The sequence below is a fragment of the Drosophila subpulchrella genome, chromosome 3R (assembly GCF_014743375.2).
Source record: "Drosophila subpulchrella strain 33 F10 #4 breed RU33 chromosome 3R, RU_Dsub_v1.1 Primary Assembly, whole genome shotgun sequence".
In the NCBI taxonomy this organism is placed as follows: domain Eukaryota; kingdom Metazoa; phylum Arthropoda; class Insecta; order Diptera; family Drosophilidae; genus Drosophila; species Drosophila subpulchrella.
This window is the reverse complement of record NC_050609.1, coordinates 15079699-15102246: the sequence shown is the minus strand read 5'-3', so window position 1 is coordinate 15102246 and position 22548 is coordinate 15079699. Positions and strand designations below refer to the sequence as shown.

Below are 22548 nucleotides of genomic sequence, written 5' to 3'. Positions count from 1 at the left end.
ACGTGAAGGATTCATATTTTTTGTAGAGAGCAGAAGTACCGAAGCCAGCAGGAAAACCGGACACGAACGAACTCCTGCCAGGATTCTCACACGCCGGGAAATGTGACAGAAGAGTGACAGCCCTCTGGCATCTGATTGATATGCAGATGGTGCGTATACGTGTTTCAATACATACATCCATAGAATATACATATTCTCTCTGGAAAAAAGGAAGCCACAGGACGAAACTAACATAAACGCTTGACATGACAGCGGTTAAAGATAGTGAGACGGATGTGGCAAAATCAGCAAAGGGGGGAATCAGACTCAACCGCCATCAAAAGATTCTTGATTCCGCTGATGGGGAAAAATTGTGTCAAGCTCTCGGCGATTTATGCAAAATTATGTAATCAACCAGACGGAGACTTCATTTGAAGCACACTCTGATTTAAACAATTTAATCGGGGCAAGTCACGCGTTTAAACTCTCAGCTTGGCCTGAAATTAGCAGCCATTTAGCACCACTTCTCGCACCTCATATGATCAACATAATAATAAAATCATGTTAAATATTTATCAACAAACGTACGCTTACATAATCGAGAATTAGTGTAGCCAAGTGGGAAATTATTAAACACTTTTGCGCCAACTCAAGCTCCGATGGCTTTACACGGGGCGTATGCGTAATTTGCTTGGGGCCCCTGCGACACGTGTGAGAAATAGTTTTGTCTATCGAAGAATAGTATACACAGAAGAATATATTAGTTTAGCTTAGGGTATTTTTATTGCCAATGCTATCTTCTATAAACTAAAGTATTTTTGACAAAAAAAACCTTATGTTTTTATATTTTTAAATTTTTTCTATAATTTTTTTGGTGCTTTATAGACTTATGCAGACTTAGCTGAGATAAAACACATAATACCATCTTTTCTTAAGGTTTATAAATATAACTTTTTAAGGGACCTCTAGAATAGCTCTATTATTTGATTTAAAAAGTTAAATTCGTTTGATTAACAATGGTTAAAAATTCCAATTGGCGATTCTTAATCAATAACCGAAGAAGTTTATTTGACGATCTAAAATCGAATCTTTTTATGCCATTAATCTTGCAGCCCTTTCACCTGCCTTCAGCTCACCTGTCACCCCAACAACACCTGATTATGTGACTCCTACCAAACGAACTTATGGCTGGCTGCCATTGCTATTGTTGCACCTTAGCCAAGGATGTCTGCTGAAGGTGCCAGATTGCAACTTGTCCTGGCTGAATTATTGGAGCTTTTTATTTCGCTGGCATTTGACGATTTATTTGCCAAACTTTATACTTGCGCTCTTGGCACAAATTGCTCCGATGTTTTGGCAATTCGTCAAACAAATTTGGCCCCTAACAGGCTGGCAATGCTTTTTTCTGGTTGGCTCGAGATGCACTCGGCTTTGCTGGCAGAAGAATTCGTGGGGGCATTAACACATCAGTGTTAAAATTTAACGACCTATCCTGGCACTCGAGAATGTGGGTGGTTTTTGCGGGGCTGCGGGGGCTGAGGTCATAAAAGATGGCCGGAAGTTGTAAAATATCCGCCATGTGCGAGGCGGAAACGGAAAGCCGACATTTGTACGAACTGCCGCGAGGAAAAAGAGCTTGGGAACTGTTTGTCTGTCGGCCTGGCCTCTCCTCTTCGGGCCTTATAAAATTATATGCTTGAGCATCAAAATTTTTATCGTCCTTCGGTTTCGGGCAGAAATATAATGAAAACATTGCAAGCATCACCGCCCAAGTTGCAGTTTATATCTGCCTTGCCGGGGTCTCACGTACATCCACATCCCCATCCACAGCATCATCATCATCGACATCTTTGGTTATCCGCAACGATGATTTGGAGTGGGTAGAAGACTCTACTTGACAGCCCCCCCCTTATCGATTGGGTCTGTGTGCCTGCATGTTTGTCTATTTGGCCATTCTGCAATATTTATACAAGTTGCCAACCGAATGTAAGTCACTTGCAGTTCGTTCCGTTTGGCAGACACCTGCGGGCTACGTGCTGGACTTCTGAATGCGGCAAACATTGACTTTTATTAAGTGTCGTGGGTATAAGTAACCAAGTGTTATCTCTTTTTTTGGCAGGACCTAGTTTTAAGAGTATACTATTAAAATTCTGGACACTTTCTGCTAGGCTTGAGTAAATACAAAATGGCACTTCCGTACTTTAAGTCTTGGCAAAAAAAGCTGCATAAACAAATACCGAAAAAAGTTTTTCAAAAAAGCACAACCTTATATGCAAATTTCGATATGCATATTTACAACGCCTTGTGGGAAAAGTAACTTAAAATGCAGTGACAGCACTTGATCACATATTATGAATTTATTTAAGTACAACTAGGAGAACATATTTAACACTGTTTAACTGATTCTGTTAAAGGTAAAAGAATTTATTTGAAATTGATTTTGACAATTTATTTCTTAAAACTAACTTTTACTTCAGTCCCAGTAGTTTCTCTTATGTCGCGTAGTGTAATATATACTGCAGCTGAATTTTTTGCTTTATGGCAAATACCTTGGCTTTTACTTTGTGCCAGTAGAGTAACTCTGGCGGAAATGTGCATTAAATGGAAACTGCAAATTCTTTGCATTTCTCAAATATTCATAGGGCAAACATCAAGTAATAAGATGGAAACTCGCATTCCGAAAGCTCTGCAGTCTGATGAGCTTGTCTCGGGGTCCCCGGGGCGGAAAGAAACGGCTAGGATAGAAGGGGAAAAAGGCCAGAAGAGGGGGCCAAATCAGTGGGGAGACCCAGAACCGCAGTGGCCAAGGAAACCACAGAATATCCATCACCATCAACAAGTGAAGCTGCAGTTGCGCTTTATTAAATTTTTCACCTTGAGCTGAGGGGAAAGCTAACTTTTGCCCCGCCACTAGGAAAACAAATGGAACTGGAGACTCATACGCCCCGTGGTCCAAGCCTCTGACTTTTTACGGGTGTACTATATTTTTTTTCCCCCTCCATGTTCACGGCTTACACGACTCCGGCTTGTTCGTGCTGTAGCCGTAACCAGCAGCTGCTGTTACCTCTTCGGATCCGTCTCCGTATCCTGCTCCGTATCCCAGTTACTCGTTTTGTTTCCGGATTGCCATTGTAAAACTTTTGCGCCAGTTGTGCAATACATAAGTTGGGCCATTTTAAAGCGAAGGTTGTTACAACTTGAACACTGAGTCGGTAATGGATAGGATGGGGCGAAAACGGTGGCAGAAAATAAGAAATCATGTAATCTGGGGATTGACTACAGTGTCTGGGTAAATATGTACCTTCGTGTCGCCAACTGGGCACCAAAGTTGGGAAACCAATTTTTGGGGAATGAGGATGCTCATGAAATATTTATTAAAAAGTAAAAGCATAAATATAAAATGTAATTTATAGATATTTTTTCATTTTCACTTCATGGCCGCACAAATCACTAGGGGCTTGAAAACACTTTTTAGGTGTCTAAAAGTATGCAATGAATTTAAAATAGTCAACTTTCTGAATGAAAGTAATAAAATACTGAGCTTAAAATATATGCTTGCATACTTTTAGACGCCGAAAAACACCATAGTGATTCGTGCAGAGTACCCGAAAATATAATTTCGTGGATGCGGATACTAAAATTCCTTAATTTTTCTCCGCTTTTCTTAAGTGCCTTCTTTGCCCTGATTGGCATATGATACTTATTCCATGTCCCCATAACATTTACTGTCTATAATGCTCACATATCGAAGTATATGACGCGAAATAAATATATATTAAATGGCTGTCGATAGCGAAATCCTCATTTCCCACCCCGTAAATTCTGTTTCCGCTTCCGGGCAATTGAGTCGCTGTGAGTCACAGTCAACATTTTACTTTGGTAAAGCCGAACTCCTGAAATAACCATCTCTATTTGGCTGTGCGAAAAGTGCAGGGTTAAAGGCCATCGCAGTTGATTGCAATTAAATGAGCCGAGCCGGAGTGCAAGTCAGCCTCAATTAGCTGGCATCGAGTGCAAATGAAAGTCAACATGCGGTCTGCCAGGCTAAATGGATTTTTTGGCCTTAAACGAAATTAATTCGCTTAGCAACTTTTGCCCAAACGGAGAACTTCGACGTGTCCGTTGTTAATATAAATTTATTTGGATTTTTGCTTTTCAAAACTTTTCTCTTGATAAATGACCACCCGAGGCGATCGTCCTTGTGCCGTCATAAACTATTCCTTTGATGAATGGTGGAAAGTGGAGCGAGTGGAAAGAAAAAGGAAGAGCGAGAACTCTGCATGCCATCAAAATGCAACAGGAAATTCGCAAAAACTTTTCACTCAGCTAAAAGTTTTCTCAAGGAATGTTTGTACTTCAGATTTGCTGTTCTCCCTTTTTTTAAATTATTTATGAAAATGTGTTTTGGGTTATTTGATGAAAAGCCAAAAACTTGGCAAAGTAAAGTTTTAGTGTTGGGCATTAAAATCCAAAGCTAAATGGTATTAAATTACCTCGACTACGGCAAGAACTCAGGTTTAATTAATGCGAATTGTGGCCATTACAATTATGCCATTGTCACGCCCCTCGGACATCCAATGCTAGTTCACAATTAATGCTAATAAGCAGCCGCAACCGACTGACGCGCCAAAACGTGGTCAAGAGCTCTTGGTAAATAATCCTGGGGAGGGAGATTCCGATCTCCGGGGGAAAGGACCACAACAATGTCCGTTGTTGACCCAGTTAGATGCGCGGCTCCGATAAAAGTCCCAGGAAACCGGGTAATCCATAAACTCAGAGACAGAGAGAGGGACACATAAAAAGGCGATAATAACAGTGGCAGAAGCGTGCGGGCCATGAAAACTTAAACAAGAATGCAAATCCACTTGACTTGATTGAAATCATAAAAGAAAGCCGGCAACGAAACAACCGAAATTGCCAATGCAAGGGCGCACAAACTGGCGACATAAAAATAAACGCAAAGGGCTGTTGGGTGGGCGGTTCTCGAACACATCAATCATAAGCGACACACATGATATAGTACAGAGCAATCAGCTCAAACACGCTGAGAGAAATTACGGGTAAGGATTAGGTCAATAACAAAAATATTGTAAATTTATTAGTTACGCTTTTGTTTGGATTCCCTGTTTTTAATTTTATTTGCAGAAATATTATTTTAAAGAACTTTAATTTAAGTGAAATTATTTTTTATTGAATGAACAAATTATTATCTAATGTTTTTTACCATACATTTTAAATATTAAATATTATAAGTTTGTGACTAGTAAATATTTAATATAGAAAATGTTGAATATAATGTGAACTCTTATTATATATTTTTTCTGTACGCTTTTTTAAGCAAATATTCATTGTAACATAGCAATAGTTTTTTTTCCGTGCTCCCAACTAGTTGTCACAATGCTCATACGCACTGTTGCCAACGTACATTTTTGTAGCATACTTTTCGGATGGCAAGTTTGTGCAAATGATTTTCATAAATGAAACTTATGTACGCTTAAATTGTTTCGCCGCTTGGTGCAAAGAGCATAAAGTAGCCCACTTAATGCGCTGCCTGGGACCTTTGGCGTTTCGAAGGGCGGGGCCACGCCCCCCGGGAAATGCCGGGGCATGGACAGGGCGTGCCGAAAAAGGGGTTGGATGACAAACGTGCCATGGTTGCATGATAAATAGCAGCAGGAGCAGAGCAGGAGCAAACAAACTAACACAGTGCCACAAACAAACTGACAGCAAAGGACACACACAGTCCGGAGGATTGTCGACCAGGACGAGGAACAGGTCCTGTGGGATCCGTGGGCAGCCGCAGCTGAGTGACACACTGACTCCTGGACTGCACATTCCGAGCCGGGGCATAAATACCGAATGCCAATTGGTCTGGACTGGTTCTGTTTCAGGTCCAATATGAAGTTACACAATTGTTTATTCAGGCCTACCATTACTGGTTTAGTAAATTTGTGGGCCCGGCGACCATTTCCCAGCTGATTTATGTTAATTAGCCCCACAATTAACTGACCAGTGGCAGCGACAGGTCGGTAAAATGCATTATCCCAAAGTGGAAATACATATATATATATTCGATTCGATAACAAGAAATGAGATTAACACCCAAGTTTGGCTTCGTTTTCGTCTTTCTTCTTCGCATTTCTCCCCTGCTAATGGCCACAGGCAGCCATAATAATCTTCAGCATTTATTTCGCTATTAATCTCAATCAAATTTAATGTTTGAGCAAAAGTCTCTGCCTCATTTCTGGCAATTCTTTGCGTTTTCTTGGCCCTTTTGCTTTCGTATTCTGCTAATCTGAGGCTCTTTAGTTTTATTGGCAACGCTTCGGTTTTACTTTGTCAGTTCAGACAATATGGTTAATTAATATATAGCAGGCCTAGCCCACTTAGGCCTGCTATATATTAACTGAAGTTTCTGTTTGGGCATTCAACTTTAACTCTTTAATTTGTGTTTCATTCTAATTACAATGTTATACAGGATATTAACCTTAAATTGTCAGTTGTTTATATTAACCAAGAAAATGTTCTTAGGTTTTACAATATTTATGTATACAGTAGGCTAGAGTGGCTTCACTGCTAACCAAAGGTTAAGGTTTAACTTTTTAATGGTTGTCCTCCAATAATACCTACTAATATTAGATATATCCTTTAATTTGCTTTTACTTGCAAAGAAATTTTGTATTTCCATACAATTATTTTCATTTTGACAATTTTTCCCTTTAACCGGAGGTTAAAACTTAAATTTGAGCTGTAACTTTATTTTATAGTATATTAAGCTTTAGGGATCTGAAATTCTCTGTTGCTTTTACAAGCAGAGGCAAAATCCTTTACATTCATGCAAATTTCACGTTGACCTTTTAAAAGGTAGAGGTACACACACACTTACGTGCACTGACTGCGGAAAACTCTTCGCCCTCCAGTTGGCCATGAAGATTTCCCTACTTTTTGGCTGGCTTCCTTTCCCAGAAATGGCTGGCAGACCATTAAATTAACCTTGACTTGGTATCGTGTCCATGGACACCTTCCGAGTCGATTCGCCGATGCTCCATGCTGTTGAATGTCCAATTACTGCTAACATGCATAAATCACAGCTGTCAATTATATTTGGGTCCTGCCCCCACGACCATCCATTACACACACACACATGGATAGCCTCGCAGAAAGGACACTCGTGCATGTGTCATTAATGTGTGTTCCGCAGGCGGCAGCTGCGACACTTAAACATGGAGCCTAACTAACGTTTAATTAATTAATTCCCATGTTATTCCTTCTACGTGTGGCACGCAGAACTTTTTTTGTAAAACATTTATGCCCGTTTACCTACGAACGGGGGGGAAAACTCACTCCGCCAGCTGCCTCAACTTCTGCTCCGAAAGCAAAACACCCATGTATTTACTCGAAAGCCAGCACGTATCGTATCTGCTGGATTCCTTGGCAGCGGCCAGCACATGCGACACTTTTTGCAGATCTCATAAATTCTGCACTCGCACCGAATGGCTGACAAAAATCATAAAAAAATACGTCGCTGCCATGCAATTCTCGTGTGTTCAACCATATTTTCCCCTGTTGTCCTCCATCTTCCAACCGAATTTCACATCTTTTTTTCGTTTTCAGTTTCGATATTTGCTTTTTCTTTTGATAATACAAGCTACATCGTGCAAACGAGTTTAATTGCATTTTTTAACAAGATCCGCCACTGCCGTTTTCGTCTCGTTGTTATGCTTTTATGGGCTCGGAATTTTATGTGATTTAAAAAATTTCAGAAAATGTCATGAGTATGTTTTTTATGTGACAAGAGGGCAGGGAAAAAAACAGTTTTTAAGGTCGAGATTTTTACATTTAGATGTATTTTTCCACTGACTAGCAAGATGTTTATAATTTTGTTTAACATTATTGGCAGACGATTTTTAAAAAAAACTTTCAATGTTAATTAACGTAAAATTAAAGTTATAAACCACTTAATTCCTTATTAAAATGTTCTCTTTAACTACAGCCAAAGACTATTTAAGACCAAATACATATGTGATGATGAAGAACTACCATAAATACTCTTGTATAAATATGAACCTCTGCCACAGTTGCCAATCGAAATCGCATTAAAAATCCCATTGATTCCAATCGAGTGGCGGCAATTTAAATGGCCAGCGTAACGCCAGGAAGTAATAAAAAAGTTTCATTAAATGAGTGCTCGCAGTTAATGCCAAGCAGCTTATCTGCCGCGTAATACAATTTCATGCTGCCAAAAGATCAGAGAATTTACCAGTACATAAGTACTGCCGAGTGTATGTGTGGGTATATATGGATTTTCCTGCTGGAAAAGCAATTTACATTTACAACGCCAACATTATAAACATTTTAGCGACAATTCACAGTCATTATTGGTATAAAAATAGAAGGCATAAGCGCCGGCCAAATGACAAATCGATAACCGAAGAAGCTCCCCAACTCGAGGAATCCTTAAGCTCCATGTGGCAAGTAAGTCCCGAAATCAACAACTTATGATTCCCCGCCACAGGAATATAAGTGCACCACCATCGCAGCTTTTCGCAAACAGAGTGCAGCTGACTAAGCTGATGAAGCCATTTACAAACAGTCGGGAAAATGCGGGAAATGTTTGAGTGGAAAATGCCAAGGAAAATAGCGGATGCAAGGGAATAGATAAAAATTATCAACTTAATTGGTCATAAAATACTTATACTGTGTTTGGAAATATTTAAAGTAGAACATAAAGCTGTACAGATTTTATAATTTTTAAAGTAGTAGATATTGTTTTTAGGGTAGGGATGTGGTGTTTTAGGGGTTGTTTTGGTAAAGTGTTGCATACGTCTGGGTGCTTTAGAAAATTGTTAAGTAAGCTTTAAATTTAACATTAAAACAAATATAAAAAGCACCAAGCTGCACCACAATTTTTCTCTTTAATTGCTATAATCTGAATATAATATTGAATGTATAATTAATGAGGGATTTTAACCAAATATGAAATATTATTTAGCACAGAATATACATCTATGGATTCTTGACTTTAACACTCTACCTTTTCGCAGTGTTTGCGACTGACTACCATGCAAACCTGGTGTTTAATTAATGAAACACTACAGACGGCTGCTACTTAAAAGCTGCGAAAATCCCCACGAGAGCCAAAAACTTTCGGCAGCATTTAGTGGCTGGAGCTCAGGTGGAAAAGGCTTTTAAAACTTTCCATTTTGACCTTTTGTGGGGGCGAACAATGTGGCGAGCATTTCATTATGTTGCCACGAGGCGACAGAAAGCTGCATAAAATTAAACATTTATGGGTCACAAGTGTGTGCGAAGCAGTGTATATACGTATATATACCGACAATTGCCAAAGACGGCACCCCACGGCGTATGAGCAATGCCGCAAATCGCAAAAAATGTATTATTCAAATACGGTGAATGAAGGGGAGTGGGTGTGTGCGAAAAGACTTTAATTAGTTTTCAGCGGTGCGGGATTGCGGTTCGGGTTGTCCTGTTTTCTCCTGCTCGGTGTCCTTTCCACGTTTTGACCACAGTTGTTGCGGTTCCCAAGCACGGACACGCTAATGGCATTTCAATGTCCATCGCCGGCGGTTGAGTCACTGCGGCATTGATTGAATGATTGCATCGAACTATTTGAATATGAATACCTTGATCCACTTGCTGACCAAAGACTTTGCGTAATATATTTGCATTCTAATCAATTTTACAGAGCTCGGCGGAAATATGGTTAAACTAGACGAGGTTGCATAGGAATTGTTTGCAGCACGTAAAAAATATATGTGATTTTCCAAATTTATAATTTGAAATATTTTAAAGTAATTACAACCACAACCAGAAGTCTTTACCTTTGATTATCCCTATATTTTTGCTTCATTACCTTATGAAAACTCCTGCCAATACACTATTGTACTTCAATTTGCTTGGCCAAGTGAATGTGTTTCAATGCCACCAAGTCAGGCCTGCAATCACAGACTAATTTCATTCCATATGAATACCTCTCAAAAACCAATTAGTTGCCGTCTTGACTCCAAATCTAAAGCTCATCGCCCTGTGGTCATGGACAAAGGACATCGAATAGGGCTCAAGTCAGCTGTGAAAATGCTGGATAATCAGCAGAGCTGATCCTTGGGATGCACACCCACACATTCATGGTCGGTTAGTTAAGGTCAACCCGATGCACTCGAACCGGTTTAGACTTAATTTTACCTTCGACCGAGTCCTGTGATTGCAACTCACACACTAATTTGGTTTCATTTCGCAAAGGATTCGAGTTTGGTATTTACGAAACTGGGATTTGGTATTCGGGATTTGGGATTTGCCTGGTAAGCCGGGGCTAATGTCATTTGCAGCTTAGCTACATGACAGCAGCATTTTGTCATTCAAGGAAATCAAAGGATTTCTCGATTGTTTCTGCTGAGTCAGTGAGTGGTTTAGGGTGCTCGAATTATTTGCACAAAATTCGGCAAATAAAAGAGCAAAGCTCAGCAGAGGGTGGGGGCAAAAAAAAAATAAATGAACACACTATCTATATAGTATATATATCGGAGAAAAACTTTGGTTCATGTGAAAAATGACAACCGACGGCTGGCCGTGATTTGGTTTATGAAGCATTCACTGTGGATGTCACAGGCCCGATGTCCTTGCCCTCGTTGAGTGTCGATATCAGGACCCTCGAGTGTGGGCTGAATAGTAATGAGTCAGAGTTAAATTGAGCGTATCTTGTGCCTGATGGCGAGCAATTAATGTGCTTTATGTCCTGTCATATTTTCTCGGTTTCCAGCGACGAATCATCCTGACAGACGCTTCTTTATCCCACTCCAGTTGGGCTTAAAGTTTGGGTTGGACATTGACATTGTCTTTTTGGGGTAAAAACTCTTGACTGCCTGCGAAAGTTTTCTGTAATTTCCCATCTCCACTCTCTAATCGAATTAAAGACGCATTTACAAAAATCCCCCTGAAAAACTTTTAACTGCAACGTAAAACAATTTATTATTCAATATTTGTTTGCCGAAAGTTTTAATTGCAAAGTTTGGTTTGTGGGCCGCAAATTCGATTACTCGTGTACAATCCGCCAAATTAAAATTCAACTCAGCGTGGCCAAGGAAAATGAGCTAATTAAAGTGCGGGAATATACGAACGAGAGGAGATTCCTTCGCAATGGATAGAAACAACAAGTGCGCTTAATCAATCAATGCAATCAGGCATAAATTGTCCTGAAACAAAGCCAGGGCTAAATATTGTGATGCCATTAAGAGCCCCTGTCAATAGAGGTGCTGAACCACCGGAAGTGAGTGGGTGGAGCGGAAACGGAAGCAGCGACAGAAGCAGCGGCAAAGGCCATGGGGAAAGAGAAGCGAGTGTGGCAGACACAAAAGCCAAAGCCAATGCCACTTAAGCTTGTGCAAACACAAAATGCCTGACAGAATCTCCGTCTCCATGTGACAATATATGGTGGAAGATATATATATATATATATATAGATAGATAGATAGGGCACCCATCAAAACACCAGTCTTCAACGGCCCCTCAATGGTGTGTTATCAAATTATGCAGGAACGTTATTATTGCGGCTTGTTTCGTAGAATATTTCGTGTGTTTTCGATGGCAAAATTGAATAACAAACACGCCGGCAGACAAAGTGGTATGAAATTGCCACTTCAAGCTCAAAACCTCGCCAGGCACGATGTGATGTGTGCCACACGAGTGAGGAATGAAATCAATTTCACTTCAGTTCCTCACATGAAACGTCGGAAATCATATTTAAATTGTTTAAATTGGTAACGGGATGCGGTGTGGCAGTTGAGCTTTGATCTAGGACAGTGACTTTATTTGATTTTGGTTTGAGCTTAGGACTTCCAGTGTGATTAGAATATATTTGACATGAGGATTTTCATTTGCAACAAGTACATTGCTTCCGTAAAATTAAATTAAAGTCTAGATAACTTTTGTCATTAAGTTAAATTGCTCTTCAAAAAAACAATTACCTTTCTCAATGTCGATCTCAAAATTTGAAATATGACTTAACTTTCGTTAAGTTAACATCTCGTTGTAAGAACAAAAATTTTTTTCCTAACAATTTAACTCCATCTTTACTTTCTCTGTGTAATATTTAGTTTCCAATTTTTGTAAACGTATAGGTAAATGTTATGAGCTTAAGCGATGTCCATGAGAAAACGAAAATCTCTTTCCGAGTAATTTAACTGCAGTCTCTGACAGATAACGAACTATAACTTTAACGTGACATTGAGAAATCGGTCAAAAGCAATGTCATAAATTATCAAATCAACATTCTCTGTGGAATTACATCTTGGCAGGACCTCTCCCAGCTCGACGGCCTGAAGTGGCCCTTTTTCCATGGGCCTTCCCGCAAAATCCTGGCCACTGAAGTGCAGATGGGCACAAAAAAGCCCAGGACACAAAGCACCCAGTGTCGAGCCGTCCCATTCACTTTGCCGAGCTGCTGAGCGGTTGAGTCGCCGCTGCATTATTCTGTCAGCGGGCCACTATTTTCAGTCAACATTGTTGACATTTATGCGCCTTGTTGGCCCGTCGGAGCCGTTTGGACCAGTTGGCCTTGTTTGGAGCCCGGTGGACTGGAGTCAAGAGGTCCTGTCAGCGCGGCTTACACTCCGAGCGCCTGGGATTGCAGTGCCAAGGAGCAGAATGCTGAAAGTTAAGTGGTAAATTGGTTATTGTGTTGCATTAATGGACGGCCACTGTACAGACCACAGGCCCCTGGCTCTCACTTAGCTGCTGGTTTGTGTTCTCAAAGTGGTTCCTCGAATCCTTGAATTTTCCCCCGACTTTCCTCTGTTGAATCTTTTAATTAAGCCCGGAATGCCTTGGAGCATCACAGCTTACTTTGTCTTCGCCTTGACTTTGTTTCGGTGGTAGCCGAAAGTTTTACAATTATTTTGCCATGACTAGATTTCAGCTTTCCACCAAAAAAAAAAATAAATAAAAAGAAAACTAAAAAAGAGTGCTGAGTTTCTGTGGATGCGACAAGTATTAATGATGCTCCGGTGGGTGGAAAGTTGATCTGCTGAAAAGCTTTTGGTGATTTGAATTTACCCCCCTGTTGCTGACACGTTTTCAAGAGAAGAATATTGTGGCTAGCCAAGGAATTTTGTGCATTTGACTGGGTCCATTCATCATTTCGTACGAAATTGCATTTTAATTGAATTTCATGGTTTGTTAAATGACCAACGGCAAAAATATTGGCAGCCAACAATTTTCTGCTGCAATCCTTTAAGGACTTTCGAGTGAACTCTGAGGTGAACCAATATTGCTGGTAATTGCTGTGTAAACATTGAACAAAGCCAGGCATCTATGAAGCTATTCAAAAAAATACAATGAAATCAGAGTTTCTTTAATGGTAAACATTCGGTTGCTGCGTTCTGACACATGCTGTGAAATCCATCCGAAGGCAAATAGATTCACCAATTTTCGATTGCAGTTTACCTCCAATAAATAACAAATTTTTGACATCTGCAATATGAGAAGCACATGGCCATTGACAATATGTTCAAATTTGCATGCCCAGGGCAAACATTTCCATTTCGACAGAAGATTTTCTGGCACAATGAAAGGCAATCACAAGGTCGGGTTGAGGAATCATCCATGTCATGTCGTTTCATTTGTGGCAGCCAGGTAAACATTTCGACTAATGTCAGGAACCACTTGAATGGCAAGTTGGATTAGATGTAGACTTCTACGGCATACGCCCGGAGTCCCAATAAATTAGGATCTCAATTTTCAATGTATTGCTCCATGGGTTATGGATAAATTTGCCAGAGAAGGAATGGTCAAAAAATGAATAGACTAAGGAGGATTGGTTTTTATTATCAAAAGTTTGTTCTTGGCTAAACAATTTTTTGTAAGATAATAATGAGTTTTTAAATAAGTCTGTACTACTTTGAAAACATTTTTATATATGACCATTTGTTTTTTAAAATTATAGGCAGTTGAGTATTAAATTTCTGAATACAAAAATAGAAAAATCATGGCATTCGATGGAGACTCTTTAAATATTTGCACTTAATCCTAAGCTAAAAATCTTTTGAAAACCCAGAAAAAATAATTGCATTCGTTGTAGTTCTCTTTAAAAATAAAATGTTCATTATCAACTGAAATTTAATTGAAAATCCAGCTGAAGGTCCCTCAAAGCTAACCAAGGCATGCAAACAATTATTATGCAACAAGTATTGTCTAAGAAAATGTTTCGTAGAGGCCTTGCTCATGTGGGAAATGTAAATTTTGAATTACCACAACATGAACAGGGCTTTGAGAGGGGGTTGTTGGGTGTTTGACGTTGGGCAGATGTCAGCAACAGGATTTTCCATCCCGCCCCTCATTTCGCCTTGGGCGCATTTTCCACCGTTAAGCCAAAAAGGCAAAATGTCCTCTGGGATGCGGCAGCCGTTGAAAGCTTATAAAGTGCAACAGAAATGCGGCAGACTTTGTGTATGTGTATAAAGCCGCTACGTGACTGTCCTGCCAATGCCTTAAATGCAAAAGCGGGCCAAAAAGGGGCCAGCACGGGGTCTAAAACGGGGTGAAAGGCGGCCAAAAGCACCGCTAAGAGCCACTGATGAAGTCGCGTTCAAAATGCAACGTTGCAATTTGGCAAATTGAAAACATGAGACTGGAGGTGCTGACATGGCCAGCTCAGCTGCAGAACTACAAACTAGCCGCAAAGTTAATTTGCCCTCTCCTTGCGATCCTCGAGCTCCTCGAACTCCCTGAAAATGCCCCATTTCGGTCATTTCCATTGCACGCACGTCATGTAATAGGCACTTCCGCTTGCAAAATGGCAACAATGTGGCCGTGGCGGTGGGTTTCGATGGGGTGTTTGCAACTGTTTGCGTGTGCTGCTCGCCACTAATTCCGTAATTTTAAACGTGCTGGTCCCAGTGCACCTACACCATTGAGCAGACCCACACTGAAAATCCCAAGTGGATTTGCAAATTAACAAATTCATTTTAGCCCAATTGGCTGCCTTTCTAGAATCTTTGAATAATTTTTAAGTTAAACAGCTCTACTTAATTGGAATAAACTAAAAACTAATTATAAAATTTTAAACATAACTATTACTTTCAACCATAATTAGCTCTTTAAATTTTCAAAAATATTTTAAATATATTAAGTTCTGTAAATACTTTCTAAAATAAGTAGCTGTATATAACTGGAATAAATATTATATTGAATAATATTAGTATAGTTTACGTTTTATTTGTAAGGATCCTTGAATACTTTTGGAATTAAATAGCTGCATATAACTGGAAAAAACAAAAAATATAATAACTTCGAAAACAGTTTTAAATACTTTTTTATATCACAAGTTCATGTTAGGGAACCACTTTGTCGGTAGATTTTCAGACATACATACGTAGTTTTAGTATTTATATTCACTTTTAAAAATTGTCCAAAAAAAGACATTTTAAACAACTATGGCGAACATTTTCCACCAAATATATTCCTTGTAAGCTGACTTAAAGTTTGGAAATTTAATGCATTAATGCTAATAAGTTTTATAAATTTTCTGCGAGTGCCCCCTCCCTGTTTACCGTCTATTTATGGTCGCCGCTGGGCGATGCAGGTGTCCTGCTGTCCTGGTGGGCGGAGGAGGTTGTTTTCCGCCTGCAGTTCGGGTGGGCAGCGGTGACCGCAGGACCCCTTCAGTCATTTGCATGCCCCGCCTTCGGAAAGTGACGTGGCCCAAACCGCAAAGCGTCCTGCAACCTGCAACCTGCAGACTGCATCCTGTAAGCCGGGAGAGCCACGGATCCTGCGTCCCTGACACGTTTGCGGCGCACTTTAATTAAAAATAACTACTGCCTCTGGATGAAAGTACATGACCAGCGAAGCCAACTTATACATATTTTTTTAATTAAGGCAAATATGAGTGAGGTGAGGCTCACCTGTTTGTATTGGGCTGATTTGACTGGCTGATTGCAATTTGCAATAAACACTGGCGATTTTAATGCGAGCTGCAGTCGCAACTATTTCGCATGCTAGCCAAACATTACAAAGGGCTTATAATCCTCGTTTTATACTGATTATTTTGGTGGTTTCATGCAGAAAGTAATGCCACAAAATGCGCTACGCTATATACAAAACGAAGGCCATAACCGAAGCGTATCTTTAGATATGCATGAGTTGTGTGTACCTTCTCCTCCCTTTGAATTTGTTTCTCAATAATAAACCATATACGGCAGAGGTCATGGAAATAGCACTTTTTGTAATTATCATACCAGCAAACACGCTCGCCAGGAGTTATAGAAATATGAAAACAAGATGGTGATTTTTTAAAATTTATAAACAATTTCTTTTAGTTTGGGAATACTTTATTTGGAAATCATTCGTATGGAGTTTATAACTTTCCTAATTTATAGAAAATATTACCTTTGTATAACTCCAAAATGATATATTTTTAATAGAACTTGTATTTTCGAATAAAAATACAAGTTGGGAAGGAGAATTCATACAGAAACTTATTTCATTTAGGTTTGTTGTTGCTATTATTATAATCGCAACTACATGTGGGTCCCATTTTACTGTTTTGTATGCCCCAATGTCGATGATTTCCGCTGCTCATTTCCGGTTGCGAGTGCGTGACCCGCAGGACAAGGCCTATTCCCCATCCTCATCCTGCTCATGACCAGTTCTAATTGCTCTGCCGTCGAATTAGGAAACAAACTATCTGCTGAAGGCATCCGGGGAACCGCAGCGTCAGTGCTCCATTTGAAATTATGCAAATGTTGACTTGGTTGATGGACAGGCACGGTGGGATGTATGGATTGTGGTGGGTGGGCATTGTCAATTCCACTAGGATTTAGGTGGGTCGTTCGGGGGCCTCAATGGCAGCTAAACGCTTTGGCAAATGCAGATTTTGCATGGGTTTAATTACGTCTAATTGTTTGCATTTTGCAGTGAAATATATTTGCATTGCTCAGGCAAATGGTGGAAATTTCCATTGGCACGCCATGTTATACTAATGTAAATTTGATGAATTTATAAATGAGTTGCATGTTTAACCAGAGGTTGCAGGGCATAACTAATTATTATGGGAATTCCTTTATTCCACTTTAAAGTGTCCCCAATTAAATCAACCTTAATTCACTTCAATTTTCCCTCTTAACTTTATTTTATCAACTTAATTGTACTTGAGAGCTGCGCAACTAAGCTTATAATTTCACCAACTTAATGTTCGATTTATGGCATTTTCAGCAAGGTCGACTGGCCATAAAAAGGGGAACAAAAAATTTGTTTGCCAAAGTGCGCATTAAACTCTTAATCTTTAGTGTTGACATTAAATTTACAGTAGCAACTAAGCCTGAGGGGGCCAAGGATATCGCCCACAAAAGCCCCGGCGAGAACAAAGCAATTTCACAAGCCACCCAGGGCAAACAAGAGGACAAAAACCCATCTGCAGAGCGGAGTTCAGGAATTTATTACCCAATTTGAAATTGCAAACGAGTGCGTGATAAAGTCCTGGCTACTGTGGGCTGTCCTCTGGCTCAGTGTTTTATTCAAAACACCATTGTTTATGCCCCAGGCGGGGGTTGAGAGTCCAAGCAAGTGCAGGTTGCAAGGGAAGTCATCGCTTCTGGTGGTCAAGGTGCCGTGGCCAAAGGACAAAGGACCCTCACAGGATGTACTAAATGTACAAGAATAAACCTGACTAGCACACTTTGATGCTGCTTTATGACGAGCAGATGGGATTGGCTCCGTTTTATACAGCATATTTCGATGCAAGTGGCAAGTTGCAAGTTGCACTTTGAAGGTGGCACGTGGCAAGCGCCGAAAGTGTTTACCATGCAAATGTCGAGGGCCATTTCAATGCAAATGTGCACAAATGGCAACGTTGTTTCACCACCCCCTCTATAGGTGGTCTTACCACCCAACCTTTTTCATTTAAAACATTTTCCTTTTTTGTTTGCGGCACTATGCTCTCGGAAATGTGAGTGCAAGCCACCTTTCGAGTCCTGGCTTCCAGCTGAAATTACCTATGCCCCTCTTTTCAGGTTGGGGGAGCCATAAATTTGTGTCCCATTGAAGCATTTAAATTTATTTCCATTCCGCATTCGGGCCGAGATTCCAAGAGATTTCTCCACTCTGCCGGGGGATCAGCGAATTTATTACCCGCAAATAAATTCTATGTGATACATTCACATTTTCCGAATTGAAAAGGCAGGCGAGAAGGACACTCAAGTTGAATAAAAAATCTTGATTCGGAATGCAAATTGGTAGCGAGCTGCGAAATTTATGTTTCCGGCATTTTTCGGCCGAACCTTTAGATATATAAACGTGTTTGAAGTTATTCGTTAAGGTATTTAATACTATGCGTGGAGATTACTTTTTTATAGACTTGTTTTGAAGAAAGATAAACTCATTTAACGTGGTATTGAATACTCTTTCAATAACTTGAGAAATACTGACGCTAATATATAACACCAAGAAACCAGTTTATAAATGTCTTGTTTAAGAAAACCTTGTGGCCTCCTGATAAAAGTCCTAGCTATTTTTTTGTAACCCATTTTAGTATTTGTTTTTTTTTTTTGACTGTAGTGTATATTCCTTAAAAAATGCTTTGCATCAATTTGCTCTCTTAAAAATTTTACAAAATCAGTAAGACTGCAAGGTCTGCGAAAAATCCCACGTAAGATCCCTGACAAAGTTCCCGGCAACTCATTAATTTTTAAGCAACTGATAAGAAGATACGTGGGAGGACCTCCGCACTCAAAGTTAATGGCTCGGCTAGGCCACGCCCTGCTCATCTAGAATTTCGAAAGCGATTCGCTTAATGGCAGCCAGCCATTAGCCTGAAGTGGCAATGTGGCAAAGTTGCGTCTAAACTTTCCATTTGTTTCATTCAGGCTGGCCCCTAATCCGCCATCAAATAGTAACTTTCTCTGTTTCTTTTTTCCCCCTCTGTTTCAGGCTTTCTTCAATCAAAGGGAAAAATCAACGTTTAACTGGCGAGTGGACGCATTTAAAGCCACTCGAAAAAGACAAACAAAGGGGCAGACGTGCGTGAAGTAAAATCTGGCGGCTAACCGATGAGACTGGCCTATCATCAATTACCCCATTGCCACGCACCTGGCCATTAAAGTCGAGGAGTGTGGAGAGCAACAGGTTGGCCGTGCAAAACCCCCAGGAATCCAGGACCACCATAAGTGGGCGAGTACGTGACTTAATCAGCGGACGCAGCAGGATTCGGAGCCTGGCTAACGAGGCAAAGGCTACCAGAAGGATCAGAAAAAATAGAAGGAATAGCAGAAGGAGGAGAAGGAGGAGGAGGAGCTGCCCCCCATTTGGCCCGCAATGATTTCAGGCACGGCACAGTGAGCAGCAGCAACATGACAGATGTGTCATCGCCAGCTGGCGGCGCCGCAGCTCCGGTTGAAATGACCACCAGCAGCTCCACAGCAACCACCTCATCCGCATCCTTATCCAAGCCGCTGACCAATGGCGCCAACAAGACGGCCACGTCAACGGCAACGGCTGGAATGGCAGCTGGGGGTTCGGCATCTGGAGCACTACCCTCCACCAGCTCAAGTGGCAATCAGGTCAGGCTGGAGCATCATCATCGACAGAGCAATAACAATCGACCTGCGGCCACCACCAATCGCAGTCCGGAAATCAAGCTGAGATCTCCATCCGGCGAAGGTGATGGCGTCTCCAGGCTGATGGCCAGTCCTCCATCTCAGTCCCCCTCGCTGACGAGTATACAAGCCCAGACCCAGGGTCAGCAGGATAGGTTGGCCAAGGCGAGCACTTCGACGGCATCGCAGCAGGATGTGGATGAGGTGGCCCGGCTGTTCGAGGAGAAGCCGGAGGCCTTCGAGAAGTGGCTGACAGAGCGGGCTCCTCCGGAGGCCCTCAGCCGACTGCAGGAGTTCATCGAGAACCGCAAGCCGCACAAGCGACCCTCGGTCACCTCGGATCTCTTCCAGCAATGGATGTCCGCTTCGCCCACCGTGCAGCAGGTATGTGATATAATATTATAAAATAGATCAGATTTAGTTTATCAGAATCTCATGAAAAAACCTTTATTATAATTCCCAAAATATATAAAAAAGTTCTGTTTAAGAAAATAGTATCAAAATATTAGCTAATGTACCTACGCGAAGAAAACGAGGAAAAATTTTAGATGCTAAAATAAGGTTAACCATTTTACAAATTAAATCATTTCACACAAATTGTATTATCTTTATTCCATTCAAATGAATTGATCTGAGAAATATTCCTTTTTTAAAAATAGAACAATACTTGAGATACTATCAGTCAGTTTTCCATTTTCTAATAATATGTATACCAAAGTACAACTTTAAAATTACTTAAATTTCAATTAAATTAAAATGAATGAAAAACAAGTCTATACCTTCTTTATTTTCCGAAAGGAAATTATAGGAAAATATAATTAGGAAAGTTTTTTCTTGCTATAGTTCTACCTCAGAGGTAAATCAAAGTCTTGATTGAAAGTTGTCCTGGCACTTTTCGTTTGGCCAAACTAATTTTCGTGGCCAAATCAGAGGGGTGTCATTACGGGTCCTTTTCCATCGCCTCCATCCAATCTATTTTAGCCATTCCCCTCCTGTCCCCCAAAAATGCCCGCCAAACAAAGGCGGCAAGTGCAAGTGCAAATGCAGTTGCATTTGCCAAGTGGCAGTGGCAATTGCAGTGGGTCCCCAGCACTTGGCCACCATCCTTTCATCCTTTCATATAGAACTCAGAGCTCTATTTGCCCACCATCTACCATTTACCGACTGTTTGAGCTGGTATTTGTATTTGCCCTGCTTTGTTTTGCCCTGTTTTGTTGTACTTTTGGCACTGCTGCTGCCTGCGCGCTGGATTTCCGCTTTTATTTAACTTTGTTCGCCTTCTCGCCGAGCGAATTAACTAAATTGATATTTTCACAAATTTCCTTTGGCTTTTCTTTGCTGTTTCTGGTGTCTCTGGCTGCGTGTGAAGTTCGCTAATTGGAAAAACTCACACAGCCACATGGCATTTCCATTTCCATTGCCTTTTCCGGATCCTCTGCTCTGCTTATGTTTAATTCAGGCATTAAAAATGAAATTACTCGCTTTCAAAACCCCCACTTGCAAACGACAGCCGAAAAGCATGCTTTATAAATTTATTGGTTATTTATTGACAACCTGGGCCGGCAGGTTTTTTAAATCGCTACCTCACGTCGGCGCCAAGTATTTTTCAATTAACTTTTATTTGATATTTTTGTGTAACGCCGCTTCAGGGGGAAAATATCATAAAATAAAATACGGTAGAATATATGTAAGGCCTGACCTTTGTCGGTGAAGAATGGTCTTTTCGTGAAATGAATTTCGTGTGAGCGATTTTATTGGCACAAATGAAAAATGTATGATTCATTACTGTTAAAACTGTACATAAATAATTAAAAATATTTCATTTTGACTTTGATTTTTTTTTAATTGCTTTATGTTACCCATCCAAACAAATTTCTGTGATATTAAAAATCAAATTTAAATCAATTTAATAATATTAGTAAATGTTTTAAAAACAAGCAAACAGTTTAAAAATTTTAAAAATGTTACACGTCTTAAATTAAATTTGGAATGAATAGACCAATGTACGTATAATATGGTTCCAAGTATTACCTATATTTTGCACAGGGGGTAATAACGCTTAATGGAAACACTTAAGACTGTTAAACTCAATTACCTTTGCATACTTTATTTATTTGCTTGTTTATTTGAAATGCTCGTGATGGCCATCGAATGAGTGCTTAAACTCGATGACTCAATTGAACTCTTTTGACCCACTCATTGCCATTGGCAACTGTCATTGAGACCCACTTGTGCAATGCGTTTTTCGAATGTTTACTTTTCTTTTCGGAAAAATCCATCCAAATTATGTTAGATCACAACTTGAACTGCAAATTGCTCTTCTGCTGCAATTGGTTGAGCAAAAACAGAGAAAAATCCAAACAAGAAGTGGGCTTGAGTCCCGCATGGAAATCGGCACTCACCTGGGCACTTGTGAATCAAAACTAAAAGTCAGTGGAAAATTCTTTCAGCCTGAGAGTATATGTGTGTGTTTTTGTGAAAGGAAGGAAAATGGGGGAAAACTAGGCCAGTGTCCTGGGTGAAACAACAAGCAGTCAACCTTTGAGACCTTTCAGCGATTGTCTGGCTTAGTGAGTGCAGTTTGTTTTATTTTCCTCATTTTTTTCTTGCAGCAGGTGAACAGCACGTGTGCTTCCCCCCTTTTTGTTGTCGATATTGTCAATTTATTTAAGTGCATGTTACGCAATGCAAACTGCAATCCCCGTTCAGGGTATTTCCAGTTCTTAGCCCCTGTTGTTTATCCGCTTTTGTATCGGTAGCATCGGTGTTCTATATATGGCTCTGAAATTTTCATGCCAGGCAGGACGTTTTCCCCCATTAAGAGTCATTTCGTTTTCATGTTTTCACTTTCTTTTTGCAAAAAAAATAGAAATAAGAGCAAAAAAGAACAATAATAAAAACAGCACGAGTGCTCGACATCGTTTGTTGATTTTATTGTTGTTTTAAGGGGAACACTCAATGCCAC

General features: G+C 40.2%; 1 protein-coding gene across 2 annotated transcripts in view; it reads left to right on the top strand.

Moving 5' to 3' along the window:
• LOC119546153 (cGMP-specific 3',5'-cyclic phosphodiesterase) overlaps positions 1-22548 on the top strand; it is a 49008-nt gene that overhangs the window by 12669 nt on the left and 13791 nt on the right. For both annotated transcript variants that reach the window (XM_037852274.1, XM_037852265.1), the window contains exon 3: positions 18919-19967. In XM_037852274.1, the coding sequence (XP_037708202.1) occupies positions 19338-19967 (630 nt within the window). In that variant the 5' untranslated portion in view covers positions 18919-19337. The remainder of the gene's footprint in view (positions 1-18918; positions 19968-22548) is intronic.